At 38.6% G+C, this 15,547-nt stretch overlaps 1 protein-coding gene across 1 annotated transcript in view; it reads left to right on the forward strand.

The window, feature by feature from the left end:
- The window catches only part of LOC116272737 (dmX-like protein 2), a 127,968-nt gene that overhangs the window by 85,941 nt on the left and 26,480 nt on the right, over window positions 1–15,547 (forward strand). The window contains exons 14-15 of the mRNA XM_031661509.1: window positions 12,664–12,753; window positions 15,261–15,378. Of these exons, the coding sequence (XP_031517369.1) occupies window positions 12,664–12,753; window positions 15,261–15,378 (208 nt within the window). The remainder of the gene's footprint in view (window positions 1–12,663; window positions 12,754–15,260; window positions 15,379–15,547) is intronic.

Below are 15,547 nucleotides of genomic sequence, written 5' to 3' on the forward strand. Positions count from 1 at the left end.
TTCATCAGAGTTATCGACCTGTGTTCTTTTTTTGATGTGTCTTTGTTTGGTTTTGGTATCAAGGTAATACTGGCCTCATAGAATGAGCTTGAAAGTATTCCTTCCTTCTCTGTTTTTCGAATAATTTGAATGGGTTGGTATTCGTTCTTTTTTATATGTTTGGTAGCATTCAGAGCAAAACCATTGGGTCCTGGGCTTTTCTTTACTTAGAGACTGTTTATTATGGCTTTGATCTTGTTACTTGTTTTACTGATCTATTCAGGTTTTGGATTTCTTTTGTGGTTCAGTCTTGATAGGTTGTATGTGTCTAGGAATTTGTCCATTTCTTGTAGATTTTCCAATTTATTGGCATATAGTTGCTCATAGTAGCCACTGTTGATCCTTTGAATTTCTTTGGCATCAGTTGTAATAGCCCTTTTTTCATCTCTGATTTTATTTATTTGGGTCGTCTTTGTCTTTTTCTTAGTCTGGGAAAAAGTTAGTCAATTTTATTTTATCTTTTCATAAAACTTTTTGTTTTGTTGATTTTTGTATGGTTTTCTTTGTTTCAGTTTCATTTATTTATGCTCTGATCTTTATTATTTCTTTTCCTTTACCAATTTTGGGTTTGGTATGCTCTTGCTTTTCTAGTTCTTTAAGATTCATCATTAGGTTGTTTATTTGAAGTCTTCCTTGTTTTTTTATGTAGGCACTTACAGCTATAAACTTCCCTCTTTTAGTACTGCTTTGGCAGTATCTCATAGATTTTGGTATGTCATGTTTTCATTATCATTTGTTTCAAGACATTTTTCAGTTTTCTTTTGAATTTCTTCATTGACTCAGTTGTCATTCAGGAGCATATTGTTCAATTTCCATATGTTCGTATAGTTTCCAGAATTTCTTGTTATTGATTTCGAGTTTTATTCCAATGTGGTCAGAAGATGCTTGATATTATTTCATTTTTTAAAATGTTTTAAGACTTGTTTTGTGACCTAACGTTTGGTCTGTCCTTGAGAATGATCCATGTGCTGTGGAAAAGACTGTATATTCTGTAGCTGTTGGATGAAATGTTCTGTAAGTATCTATTGGGTCCCTTTTTTTGATAGTACAGATTAAGTCTGATGTTTCTTTGTTGATTTTTCTGTCTAGAAGATATGTCCAATTGTGAGTGATGTCACAGTATCCAGCTATGATTGTATTGGGGTCTATCTCTTTCTGTAGCTCTAATATTTGCTTGATATATCTGGGTGTTCCAGTGTTGGGTACATATACATTTAGAATTGTTATATCCTCTTGCTGAATTGACCCCTTCAATGTTATATAGTGACCTTCTTTGTTTCTTCTTACAGTTTCTGTCTTGAAAACTATTTTATTTGATACATAGTATCACACATATAATGATACTGATATCAGTATATCTGTCTGATATAAGTATAGCTATTCCTGCTCTTTTTTGGTTTCTGTTGGCATGGAATATCTTTTCCCATCCCTTTGTTTTCAGCCTATGTGCGTCATTATGTGTGAAGTGTGTTTTTTGCAGGCCACAGATTATTGAATCTTGTTTACCTATTCAGCCACTATATTTCTTTTGATTGGAGAATTTAGTCCATTTAGTCCAAGTAATTAATAGGTAAGGACTTACTCCTGCCATTGGTTGTTTGTTTCTGGTTGTTTTGTGGTCTTCTTTATTTCCTTCCTGTCTTTCTTTTAGTGAAGGTGATTTTTGCTGGTGATATGATTTAGTTTTTTGCTTTTTGTTTTTGGTGTATTCACTGTATGTTTTCTAATTTGAGGTTACCACAAAGCTTGCAAATACTATCTTACAACCCATTATTTTAAGCTAATTATGACTTAACACTGTTTGCATAAATAAACAAGCCTAAAGAAAACTAATAAAGGCTCTACTCCTTAACTTTGTCCTGCTACAACTTTTTGTTATTACTATTTATATCTTTTTGTACTGTCTGTATCTTGAAAAGTTGTTATTATTTTTGATTGATTCATCATTTAGTCTTTCTACTTAAGATCAGTTTACACACCCGTGTTACAGTGTAATAATATTCTGTGTTTTTCTGTGTACTTACTATTACCAGTGAGTTTTGTACCTTCAGATGACTTCTTATTGCTCATTAATGTCCTCCTTTTTCTGATTTAAGTACTCCTGTAGCATTTCTTGTATGACAGGTCTGGTGTTGATGAAATCCCTCAGTTTTTGTCTGGAAAAGTTTTTATTTCTCCTTCATGTTTGAAGGATATTTTTACTAGATACACTATTCTGGGGTAATTTTTTTTTTCTTTTCAGCACTTCAAATATGTCATGGCTTTCTCTACTGGCCTGTAAGTTTTCCACTGAAAATTCTGTTGCCAGACATACTGGAGCTCCATTATATGTTGTTTCTTTTCTCTTGCTGCTTTTGGGATCCTTTCTTTATTGCCTTTGGGAGTTTGATTATTAAAAGCCTCGAGATAGTCTTCTTTGGGTTAAATCTGCTTGGTGTTCTATAGCCTTCTTGTACTTGGATATTGATATCTTTCTGTAGGCTTGGGAGTTTCTCTGTTACTACCCCTTGGAATAAATTGATATCTTTCTGTAGGCTTGGGAATTTCCCCATTGCTATTGCTTTCCACCTCTACCTCTTTCTTTACCTCCTCTTTAAGGTCAATGACTCTTAGGTTTGTCCTTTTGAGGTTATTTTCTGGATCCTGTAGATGTGCTTCATTGTTTTTTATTCATTTTTCTTTTGTCTCCTCTGTGTATTTTCAAATAGCCTGTTTTCAAACTCACAAATTCTTTCTTCTGCTTTATCAATTCTGCTAGTAAAAGACTCTGATGCATTCTTCAGTATGCCAGTTGCGTTGTTTAGCTCCAGAATTCCTGCTTGATTGTTTTCAGTTATTTAAATTTGTTTGTTAAATTTATCTGATAGAATTCTGAATTTGTTGTCTGTGCTATCTTGAATTTCTTTGAGTTTCCTCGGAATTCTCTGTCTGGAGGTCACATATCTCTGTTTCTCCAGGATTGGTCTCTGGTACCTTATTTGGTTCATTTGGTGAGGTCGTGTTTTCCTGAATTATCTTAATACTTGTAGATGTTCTTTGGTGCATGGACATTAAGGAGTTAGGTATTTGTTATAGTCTTCACAGTCTGAGCTTACTTGTATCTGTCCTTCTTAGGAAGGCTTTCCAGGTATTTAAAAGGACTTGGGTGTTGTGATCTAAGCCGTATCTGCTTTGGGGGGACCCCAAGCCCAGTTATCCTATGGTTCTTGCAGACTCTTAGAGGTACTGCCTTGATGGTCTTGGATAAGATTTGGAAGAATTCTCTGGATTACCAGGCAGAGACTCTTGTTCTCTTCCCTTATTGTATTCCAAACAAACTCAGTCTCTCTTTCTCTCTCTCTCTCTCCCTCCCTCCCTCCCTCTCCCTCTCCCTCTCCCTCCCTCTCCCTCTCCTTCTCCTTCTCCCTCTCCCTTCCCCCCTCCCCCTATCTCTCACCTCTCTCGCCTTCTCTCTCTTTCTCTTTCTGTCTCTCTTTTCTGAGCCACCTAGAGATGGGAGTGGGGTGACACATGCACCCCTATGGCCATCACCTCTAGGACTGTGCTGGGTCACACCTGAAGCCAGCACAGCACTGGTTCTTGCCCAAAGCCAGCTGTAATCACTCCCCAGCTACCGCCTATGTTCTCTCAAAGCCCTGGGCCTACTGCAATCTGCAGGTAGCAAAGTCAGCCAGGCCTGTGTCCTTCCCTTTAGGGTGATGAGTTCCTCCATCCACTGGGCTGGTCTAGAAGTACCATCTGGGAGGTAGGGAGCAGAGTCAATAACCTTAGAAGTCTACCTGGTGTTCTATTGTACTGCGGCTGAGCTGGTACTGAAACCACAAGACACAGTCCTTCCCATCCTTCTCTCCCCTTTCCAAAGGCAGATGAACCTTACCCTGTGGCCACCATGACCTCAGGCCTACAGGGAGTACTTCCAGACTACTACCAATGTTTTCTTAAGGACCAAGGGCCCTTTGATTAGCTTGTGGTAAATGCTGCCTGGTCTGAGACTCACCATTTCAGGACATTGGGCTCCCTTCTGGCCCACAGAAGATCCAGAAATGCTGTCCAAGAGCCAAGTCCTGGAATTGGGGACTCCAAGAGCCTGCTTGGTGCTCTACTCCCTTGTGGCCAAGCTGGTACCTAAGATGCAAAACAAAGTTCCCTTTAGTTTTGCCTCTACTTCTCTCCAATTTTAGTATATGTGCTGTTGAAGCGAGCACGTTGCCTCTGCTTTTCTCAAGCAGGAGTCTTGCCCTGTAGCTACCATAGCTGGGAATGTGCTGAGTCTCACCTCAAGCCAGCCAGTCTCATCCAAGACCCTCGTCATAGTACCTGGATATTGCTGCTGGCTATTCAGGGCCCAAAGGCTCTTCAGTTAGCAGGTGATTAATCCTGCCAGGGGTCTTTTCCTTCATGGCAGTGGGTTCCTTTCTGGCCCAGGGTGTGTCTAAAAATGTCATGTGGGAGATAGGGCCTGGAAAGGGAGCCTCATGACTCTGACTAGTCCCTTATCCTGCTGTGGCTGAGCTGGTATCCAAGAGGCAAAACAAAATCCTCCCCACTCTCCTGTCGCCTCTCCTCAAGCAGAAGGAAGGAGTCTCTTTGGAGCCGTGAGCTGTACAGCCTGGGGGTTAGGGAAGGGATGATACCGGCACTTTTTTAGCCATCCCACCTGGTGTCTCAGTAGGTTGCATGCCTCCCAGGCCCACTGTCTTTGGCCCAGTTCAGCACTAGGGACTCATCTAGGAGTTGCAGACCTTGTGGCCTAGACTGCCTTTCAAGTTTATTTAAGGCCCCAGAGCACCTGACGGTGGCAAGGCTTTTGGGGAATCAAGCTCAGACAGGTGGGATCCAGCTATTCCCCTCTGGGTAGGGCTCCCTCCATGGGCGAGTGTCAGCTGAGTTTGGTCTGGTTTCTCTTTCTGCTATATAACAAGGCAGCACTGACTTCAGTGCTCACACTTGCTTGCTCTTCCTTTCCCGTACACGGAAACTCAGCACCTTGCTGCTGCTGCAGGGTATGGGGGAAGGGTGGTGTTGGTGATTCCAGAGTGTTTTTCCTACCTCTTCTGTGCCTCTTTCAGTGATAATGAAGTTAAAACTGGGTACTGTGAGTGCTTACCTGGTTTTTGGTTCTTATGAAGGTGTTTTTTTTCATGTAGTGGTTAAATTGGTGTTTTTGCTGGGGGGACAATTGGTGGAGCCTTCTATTCTGCCATCTTCCTCTTCTCCTGCCTTCAGCTGTTGGGTTATTTGTAGATATTCTTTATAAAGTTGAGGAAGTTCTCTAGGTTTGTTAATTTTATTGACATTTTAAAAGACTCAGCTTGTTGTTTAATTGATCTCTTTGTTTCTGTAATGTTTTCATTTTTATCTTCATTGATTTTTGCTCTTTATTGCTTCTTTCCTTCTGCTTGCTTTGGGCTTTTCTTTGGTTCTTTTTTTTTTTAGATTTATGAGACAGGAGCTTAGCTTAATGATTTTAATTAAAAAAAATTGTCTAAGGTATACATTTAGTGCCTACAAATTTTTCTTTCAGCACTGCTTTAATATTTTTATATGTAGCATTTTTATTTTCATTTAGTTCAAGATATGTTTTGATTTCCCTTGAGAACTTCTCTTCGACCCTCGATTAGTTAGAAGTGTATGATGTAGCATCCAAATGTCCTGTTAATAATTTCTAGTTTGATTCCGTCAGGGTAGAAAAATGTACTGTATGATTTCAGTCCTTTTTAGTTTGTTGAAGTTTGTTTCATGGCCCAGGACCTGGTCTATTTTAGTACAAGTTCCACTCACTAGCACTTAAAAGCATGTGTATTTTCTTGTTGTTGGGTCGAGTGTTCTATAAATGTTAGTTACTCTTGTTTTGATTGATGGTGTTGTTGAGTTCTTTTGTATCTTTACTGATTTCTCCCCAATCGTTCTATCAAGTCTTGAGAGCGAGGTATTGCAATTTCCAACTATAATTGTGAATTTGTCTGTTTCTCCTTTTACTTCTATAAGTTTTTGCTTCACATAGTTTTCAGCACTGTTCTTTGGTGTATATACATTTAGTTCAAATTCAAGGTGTTGGCAAGGTCATGCTCCTTCTGATATTCAAGGGGAGGATCCTTCCTTGCCTCTTCCTAGATTGCTCCTGGCAGTCCTTTGTGGTGTTTGGCTTGTAGCTGCATCACTGCAGTCCGCCTCTGTCTTCACATGGCCTTCTTCCATCTGAGAGTCTCTGTGTATCCTCTTTTTGTAAGGACACCAGACATTAGATTTTGCCCCTGCTGTAATCCAGTATGACCTTTTCTTAAACTAGTTATGTCTGCAAGACCCTACTTCCAAACCAAGGTTACATTCCGAGATGCTGAGTGGACATGAATTTTGGTAGGATACTATTTAACCCACTACTCTGATCAACTTTCTTTTCTCATCAGTTATATTTGTAGTTGCATAGTCAGGAACTTTCAAAGTCTCTTGAGCCTCCAGATTTCCTTGAGCCATTTTGACTTTGAGACCCCCATACTATAAGGCATTCTGGGATTTTTTAACTTTTCTAAAATATCGACTATAGAGTCTTGCCCTTATTTTCAATCTTAAACTCTTAAGATGATGTGACTACTTTCTGTCACATTTCCATTGTTTCTGCTCATCGTTTTGATTTTCGTCATACAATAGCAGTTCTCCTACTTACTTCTATTAATTCTGAGGCAAAATGTAGCAAGAAGTTGTCACATGCTCTCCTATTCCTCAAATGAGATTTTTAGTAGATGCCAAGTAAAGGCTAGCTTTTTAAAAATTTTGTAACAGATACTTGAAAGCTATAAATATTGTTCTGTAGATAGAGGGGTAGATTTAGGGAGCACAGGAAGGGAAATACAGTGATTAATTTGCAGGGTAGAGTAGAATTGGTAGGTACTGGAAGCATGAAGATAGCAGGGAGTCTGTTGAGGTCAACTAAGCTTGTGGTAAAACCAACTTGATCGAAAGTGGGATTTCATAGTCTAGGAAAGGAGAGGAGCAGAGCTTAGTAGTTGCTTGAATATGGATATGAAAACAGAGGATTCTAAGGTTTCTAGTTTGTGACAGTTGTTCCAATAGCTATGGCAAGATAGTTTTGAGGTATTAACAATGACTTAAATTTTGGACACATTGAATGTAAGGTGACCTTGGTTTTAGTTTCCTAAGTTTGGTTTGTTTGTTTGTTTGTTTATTTTTTGAGACAGAGTCTTGCTCTGTTGCCCAGGCTGGAATGCAGTGGCATGATCTCAGCTCACTGCAACCTCTGCCTCCCAGGATCAAGCGATTCTTGTGCTTCAGCCTCCTGAGTAGCTGGGACTACAGGCGTGTGCCACCATGCCTGGCTAATTTTTGTATTTTTAGTAGATATGGGGTTCCACCATATTGGCCAGGCTGGTCTTGAACTCCAGACCTCAAGTGATCCGGCCGCCTCAGCCTTCCAAGTGCTAGGATTACAGGCATGAACCACTGTGCCCAGCCCCTAAGTTTAGTTTAGATACCTGTTTTACAGGCAATTGGAAATATTCCTAATGTTTCACATTAGGTACCAGTGCACATTTGGGATTTATTATTATAAAGACAGTACTTGAAGTCATTAGATCTCTAAAGGCATTAGTAATAGTTAATGTTCATAAATGTGACTGCCAGTCATCAAGAAGAGAGTTATGTTTAGTGAGCTGTTTATGAAGACAGGGATTAAGCTTTTTAAAAAAAATTCCATTTAAAATATCAAAGATACAGTTGTTTTGGTGCCTAAAAAATAAGCTTTTGATTATCTTCACCCAGTGATGCTAGATTGGTGAGATCCATTCATTCAGGTATTTAGTGAGTACTTACTAAGGTATTCTACAAATAAATAAGGGAGAAGTTGTGTTGAAAGATAGGGTGGTATAGTGTGTGCTGCTATTAATAAAAACAAGCTTTTAAAGTAGGAATGATCTAAAGTGTAATTTGTTTTCACTCAGTAATTTATTTACTCAATCTTTAATTTTCATTGAGGACTCACTGTGCATAACCTATAGTACATGGAAGAATAAATATGCGTATTGTACCAGGTGCTAATAGTGTTAAAATGAATAGAAGCAGTCCCTACTTTCAAGGATCTCGTATCTATAGAGTCATATAAATATGTACATATAGTATGTAATAAGTGGTACATTAGAAGAAAAGGCTGATTTCAGGATGTGAAATTCATTTAATTGGCCTCCACTTAAGCCAGCTCATTGGATTCATTGATGCTGTCCATTCCCTCTATAAAATATAGGATGGATGCTCATAGGGAGTAGTATACCAGACTTTGTTGATTCCACAAGTTGACTTGTAACCTTAACAATAATAATAGCTGGGAAAGTTACTTAACATGAAAAAAAAGTGCTGCTGCTGCTGCTGCTGCTGCTGCTGCTGCTGGCAAACTTTTATCTAGTGATTATTGTATGTCAGGCTCTCTTCTAAATGCTTTACATATATTAACTTACTTCACCTTCCTGGTAACCTTAAGAAAAATGTAATATTACTGTCCATACTTTAGAGGTAAGGACACTGAAGCATAGAGAAACGTAATTATTTGTCCCAGTTTAGTCAGCTAGCAATGGTAGAATCAGGATTCGAACCCAGGCAGCCTAGCTGTAGAGACCAAGCTCTTGCAACTTCTTGACTGTCTCTCAAGAGCCAGCTGTGTTTATTTTCAACCTTGTATATGTCAAGTTGCACAGATTAGTGTCATTTTATAACTTAATTATTATATAGATTGATGAAATGTGAGTTGTAAAAAATGTGAATGTTTTTATAAAAGCAACAAGTGCTTTGGAAGCAATTTTGCTAAAAATCATTCTTTAATTAGACATGGTCAAAACAACTGTAAAAGATTCAGGAGGAAAATGTTTAAGAAAAACTGCACTCAAAGTACTTTGTAGGTGTCTTTATGTTTTTACTGCCATTTGTGTATTTATATATGTATGTATGTATTTATTTATTTATTTTGAGTCCAAATGTTGCTCTGTCGTCCAGGCTGGAGTGCAGTGGCACAGTCTCGGCTCACTGCAACCTCTGCCTCCCGGGTTCAAACGATACTCCTGCCTCAGCTTCCCAAATAGCTGAGATTACAGGTGCGCACTGCCATGCCTGACTAATTTTTGTATTTTTAGTAGATATGGGGTTTTCACCATGTTGGCCAGGCTGGTTTCGAACTTTTGACCTCAGGTGATTCACCCAGCTTGGCCTCCCAAAGTGCTGGGATTACAGGCGTGAGCCACTGTGTCCAGCCTATTTCCATTTAAAGAACTGAAAAATACAGCCAAGGACTTACGGGGTGGCATACGCAAGAAAGACCTGTAATTCCCATTAGCAAGCCCATACTCCAAGGTCTTACTCAACACCAAAATATCAGTTATTTGTATATGTTTATGTTTAAAATAAAATGTTTAAAGTATACATATTATTTTAAAAATGATTCTCTGGGTTAATTGACCTTGCTGAGTGATTTATCCTCTCTCTGTCCAATGCTGTCAGATAAGATGGCTTTTCCTATAGTTAGAAGCAACTCTTAATCCAGATTGTGGTGGTCAGGAAAGAATTTCTGGCGGAGATATCTGAGATGAGACTTACTGAATGGGTAAGACATGAAAGTGAAGGAGGAAAAGGATATTTCAGGTAGAGATAACAGCAACTAAAAATGCACAGAGGTATAAGAATATGCATAGTAAGCTGTAAGTAGTTTATTACAGCCATAGCATAGAATGTGAATGGCTGCTGGAAATAGCTGAGACTGGATAGGAAGTTAGAGGTTAGAGTGTGAAAAAATTTATATTGCTTTCCTTTATGATTTTGCTCTGCTTTCTCAAAGTCTGTTCTCAACACAGGAGTTAGAATGATGCCCTTAAAATGTAATTCAGGGCTGTGCGCGGTGGCTCATGCCTGTAATCCCAGCACTTTGGGAGGCTGAGGCGGGTGGATCACCTGAGGTCAAGAGTTCGAGACCAGCCTGGCCAACATGGTGAAACCCTGTCTCTACTAAAAATATAGAAATTAGCCAGGTGTGGTGGCATGCACCTGTAGTCCCAGCTACTCGGGAGGCTAAGACAGGAGAATCACTTGAACTCGGGAGGCGGAGGTTGCAGTGAGCCAAGACCATGCCATTGCATTTCAGCCTGGGAAACAAGAGTGAAACTCTGTCTGAAAAAAAAAAGAGACTTTGTCAAAACAAGATAAGCAAAGAAGGAGATTTTGAAAATATTATTAATGTGTTTGTTTCCATTAAAGCCAGAAAAATGAAACTATAATTCGTCAAATTTCTGGCATAAATAAATTTAAACTTAAAGTAATACGTGAGTTTTAATGCACCTACTTTTCAATTTTTGGCATTTTTCAGCTACTTTAATGTTCCAGAAAAATGTTAACTACAGCCAGGCGCAGTGGTATGCCTGTAATCCCAGTGCTTTGGGAGGCTGAGGTGGGAGGATTGCTTGAGGCCAAGAGTTTGAGACCAGCCTGAGCAACATAGTGAGACCCTGTCTCTACAAACAAATTAAAAAATTTGTCAGGCATGGTTGCGTGCATCTGTAGTCCTAATTACTTGGGAGGCTGAGGCAGGAGGACCACTTGAGCCTGGAAATTGGAGGCCAATAGAGCAAAAAACAAAAGAAAAATGTTAACCATTAAAAAAAATATATATCAAAACACATATGTGCAGTTTTGATGCACATTAATGGCATCAATATGGCTCATTAAGATACTATTGGGTTCTGTATGTAAATGTTGGATATTTTGCTCAGTATGGATTGTTTACATTAATTTTTATTTTAAAAATATTGCATTAAAATATTATTTTTCTTGATTATTGAATTTTTGAGCACTCTTTTAAATTTTGCACCCTGGGTGAATGCTTCACTTCATTCTAATTTCCAGTAGTGTCTTCCACTATAAAATGAGTTTCTTGTTGGAGGTGATGTTGAGTGAGATTCTGTAGAATTCTGGAATTCTGTAGTGTAGTGTTCAGAAAGTCTGTTAATTATAGTACTGGCAGAGAGTTGTGGGCAGGGAAAGCAGATCCTTAGCTGGAATACATATCTATTCCTGTGAGGGGATCTCAACCTTGGCTGCACATTGGCAGCACCTCAATCTCTGTAGGTGGGACCTTAGCATCATTGATTGTTAAAGCTCTCCAGGTGATTCAGTGTGCAGCCAAGATTGAGAACAAGTGATCTACAGCAGTACTACTTAAACTTTAGTATACACATGAATCCTGTGTAAGTCTCGTTAAAACACAGATGTCTTAGTTTCAGGGAGTAAGTATGCATTCATAAAAAACTTCCTGTCACTGCTGGTCCATTGACTACACTTTGAGTAGCAAAGCTTTGTGGTGTACTAGAAAAATTTCACTGTTTTCACCTCACCAACTATAGGCCACAGTTGAGTCCAGATTTGAATGAACAAACCCAGCAGACTGTTAACACCATTTCTTTTTCTTTTTTTTTTTTTTATGGAGTCTCACCCTGTCGCCCAGGCTGGAGTGCAGTGGCGCAATCTTGGCTCACTGCAACCTCCGCCTCCCAGGTTCAGGTGATTCACTTGCCTCAGCCTCCTGAACAGCTGGGATTATAGGTGCCCTCCATCACTCCCCACTAATTTTTATATTTTTAATAGAGAGGGGTTCCATCATGTTGGCCAGGGTGGTCTCTAACTCCTGATCTCAGGTGATCCACCTGCCTCGGCCTCTCAAAGTGCTGGGATTACAGGGATGAACCACCGCGCCTGGCCCTGTTAACACCATTTCTAAATGTCTGAGCTAACACTTTAAATCATGAATCTTGGGTGAACATACCCATATCAATAAATTCAGCCCTACCTAACTACATATTTTTTTCTTTTGATCTAATAACCCTAGAATCCATTTTCTTAGATGCTCTCTGGAATCCTACTGATACAAATAAGAAAGTTTCTACAACTCCAGTATAAAGGCTGTTTTCTCCCCTACTTTGTACTTATATCTAGGCGAAGCTAGCCTCTAACCCCTCTCATTGGCCTTTTTGAGGTAGTGAAAAGTAGTAAAGGTGGGTGCTGAGGAGAATGGGCATTTCTTTCTGAGGCAACCGTTTCAGATGAAGTTACTGAAAGGTTTTTATGCAAGAGAAAGTCAGTTAGAACATAGGTGAGGAGGACTGTTCTTTTTAGCAGAAAGTTTTTGGGCTTTGGGGTTCCAAAGTTAGGCTTCATGTGTTAGTTCCTACATCCTTATCCCAAGACACAATCCCACTTCTTCTCAACCATTGCCCTTACCTTCAGTCTGGCAGGGTTGTACTTTTAAATGTCATTGCATGTCTGCAGACCACTCAGGCATTGGGCCAGATCTTTAGCCATGTCTGTCTTGGGCTTTAAGGCTGCAGAAATGAAGAAGATATGATGCCTTGAAGTTATATGCTATTTTTGTAAACACTATAGAGTTTTCTCTCTGCTTAGTTAACTTTAGAGTTAACATGAGAATGAGTATAGAAAGTTGAAATATTTCTTTGAATGTATCACATTGCATTGTCAATCAGTGACTATTTAGAGGGAGCCTTAAATGTCCAAGATACTGTATCATATGGACAATAGATTATAAGTTGTTGGCCATTAACATTTTGTGTTTTTTATTTACAGAAACTTATTGGAGAAGTGTTTAATATTGTGAGCCAACAGTCTACTGCTCGACCTGGCTGCATTATTGAACTCGATGCAATAACCAACCAAGTAAAAACATGCTTGTGAATTGGTGATACTATATACTTTATCCCATGATGTTTTATGTGTATATGATATATGTCATTCTCAGAATAATTTTCTTGTTTGTTATTAAATGCAGACAACTTCAGTTGATTCCCATAGTGAAAATCTACTAATGATTTAGGGATTATTTTTCTCCTTGGGAAACCAAGAACCATATATTCTCACTTATAAAGTGGGAGCTAAGCTATGAGTATGCAAAGGCATACAGAGCGATATAATGGACTTCAGAGACTCAGAAGCGGGAGGGTGGAAATGGAACTAGGGATTTAAAAAACCACGTTAGGTACAGTGTACACTACGTGAGTGATGGGTACACTAAAATCTCAGAATTCACTACTATATAGTTTATCCATGTAACAAGAAAGCCACTTGTACCCCAAAAGCTATTTAAATAAAAATTTTTTAAAAAGGAATTATTCTTCTCCAGTTGAATTGTATTTGTAACAAAGGAAATTTGGTTCAGTTAGAGAAACCATGACCCTGTTCTTGAAATGCTGAGAAAATACAGTGCAGCTGCATAGAGGATCGGGTTGTGGTTTCTCGTTTTATATTATTACTCTTTTCAACTCAGTAGAGGGTGACCTCAGCTTCAGAGTGTTTGCCTTGTTAGGCCCCATGTTGGGTACTTTTATGAGGTCCTTTAAAATGCAGGTGAAAGTCAGATCAAAGTGAACATATACTTTTTAATAACAGGTCCTTTGTGTAGTCAGTATTCCTCCCTAGCTACTACCTAGGAAATAAGGAGAACCCTTCTCCCTACAGGGAGATGTAAAACCCATTTTAGCCCTCAGGATATTTGTTTCTTTAGGACTATGTTTATGTATTAAGGGATAGAACTAACATTAATTCCAATTGTGAAAAGGTTTAGTTTGGTAAGGAAGCTACCAATAGTTTTAAACAAGGAAATGAAGAAAGAGCCAACTGTAGTTAAAAGCAAGTATAGAATTACATCATAAATTTTCTTTGGTGTTTTGCACTTTCTGTTGGGGAAAATGTAGTCATTTCTGCTAATATAGATAAAATACATCATCTCTTGATAGCAGAACTGGGGCTGCCAGACCCATATTGCTAATACCTCCTGGGAAATGCTTTTTAATCCCCAGTGCCCCACCTTTCTTCAGATTCAGCCTGTGATTACTTTTTTCTACTCCATAGGGATGTAGAAGCATGGGTTGGCTTCCTTCCTACAGATAAGTTAATTTTTAATGGATTGGATGTTAAATTCATCCCCTACTTTAGCCTCCTTTGCACTGATTACCATGGGATATTAATATAGCCTGCTCTCACAAAGCAGTCTTTTTACTTCATATTTGCTCAACATTTTCTCCCCTGCTCCTTGTGGCTATTTTTAACAGAAGGCCTGGTAAACTGTAAGCAATAATGAATGACAAAGTTTAAAGTTCTTTCTAGGTTTGTTCCCAGTGTGTTGTATGATTTCTATATCCATAAAGGTATCACCCTTCTCTTTACTTTCATTTATTCTTTGTCCCTTGGGAAGGTGACCTCCTAGACAATGAATGTGAAGAGATTTTTAATGTTTCTACCTATAGAAACACAAAATGCCCTATAACTTTCATAAAATTGTGTGGCCCAACCAAATATTGTAATCCTTTTATTTCTTTCTATTATGTAAAGAGGCAGGCTTTCCTTTATAAGATTATTGACTCCTCATCAAATGTCAAGATAATCATAGCTACTTCCCTTTCTTGAAATCTCTGGGGGTGCCATCTGATTGTCTTAATACACTTCCAAAATAAGCTTTTGTTTGGATGTAGCCTTTCCTTGAACTTCGGTTCACATTAAGGTTCTAAGTAGCCATTCGTGACAGTCTTAAAACGTGGTCATGGAGCATAGCAGTTGACAGTGATGTTTCATCCATCCTTTGAGGGGTTCTAGTTACTTATGTGTGAGTTTAATTCTCTAGAGATGTATCCTCCTGCTGGCTGTTACAGGATCCCTCGTAATTCCCACTAGACAGAGCTGTTGGGATACTTTGAGGAGCTTTCTGGGTTTTGTTTTGTTTTTTGGTTCTCTGGTGGAATTGAAAAAACTACAAGTTGTGTAGTAGTCTAGTGTGTCTTACATAGTTAGTGCAGCCCTCCCCAGTCAGTTGTGAATCTGATGCTTTCAGGCTCAAAGTGGTGAAGGTTGCTTAACTGCTCTTTAAATTTGGGTTTTTGTAGCTTCTTTTTTGTTTTTGTTTTTTTGAGAAGCAAACCAGTTGATTTGTTTCTGCTAGAGTTCTTCTATTCTGCTATTGGCTGTGACATCTTTGAAAGTAATTTTTCTCTGACCAGGATAGTTTTAATGATTTTTTTCTGTTGCTTTTTTTCTTTCTAATTAGTAGTAGTTAAAGAATAGAAACTGTTAGATATATATCTTCTGCATTAGCATTGGGGAGGTGATGGATGGGAGATGGGAGACAGAGAATTTCAAAGATAAAACCTCTTCATTTTTTTTCATATTTGTAGTGTGGCTCAAATACACAGTTGCTTCATGTGTTTCAAGAAGACTTCATTATAGGATATAAACCACATAAAGAAGATATGGAGAAAAAGGAAACAGAAATATTTTTTCAGCCATCACAAGGTACTTTAAAAAAATAGTCTGCATTTGTTTACCTTCATGCTAAAAAAAAGATCTCTAAGCTTTCATTGAGTATGGATCTTCAAAAGTTATCACTCTCATAATTTTTGACAGATACACCAGTTAGTTCTGTCAAAATTGCTTGCTTGTAGATGAAGAGGGCATGTGGGTG

This window comes from Papio anubis, unplaced genomic scaffold (genome assembly GCF_008728515.1).
Source record: "Papio anubis isolate 15944 unplaced genomic scaffold, Panubis1.0 scaffold178, whole genome shotgun sequence".
NCBI classification, from domain to species: domain Eukaryota; kingdom Metazoa; phylum Chordata; class Mammalia; order Primates; family Cercopithecidae; genus Papio; species Papio anubis.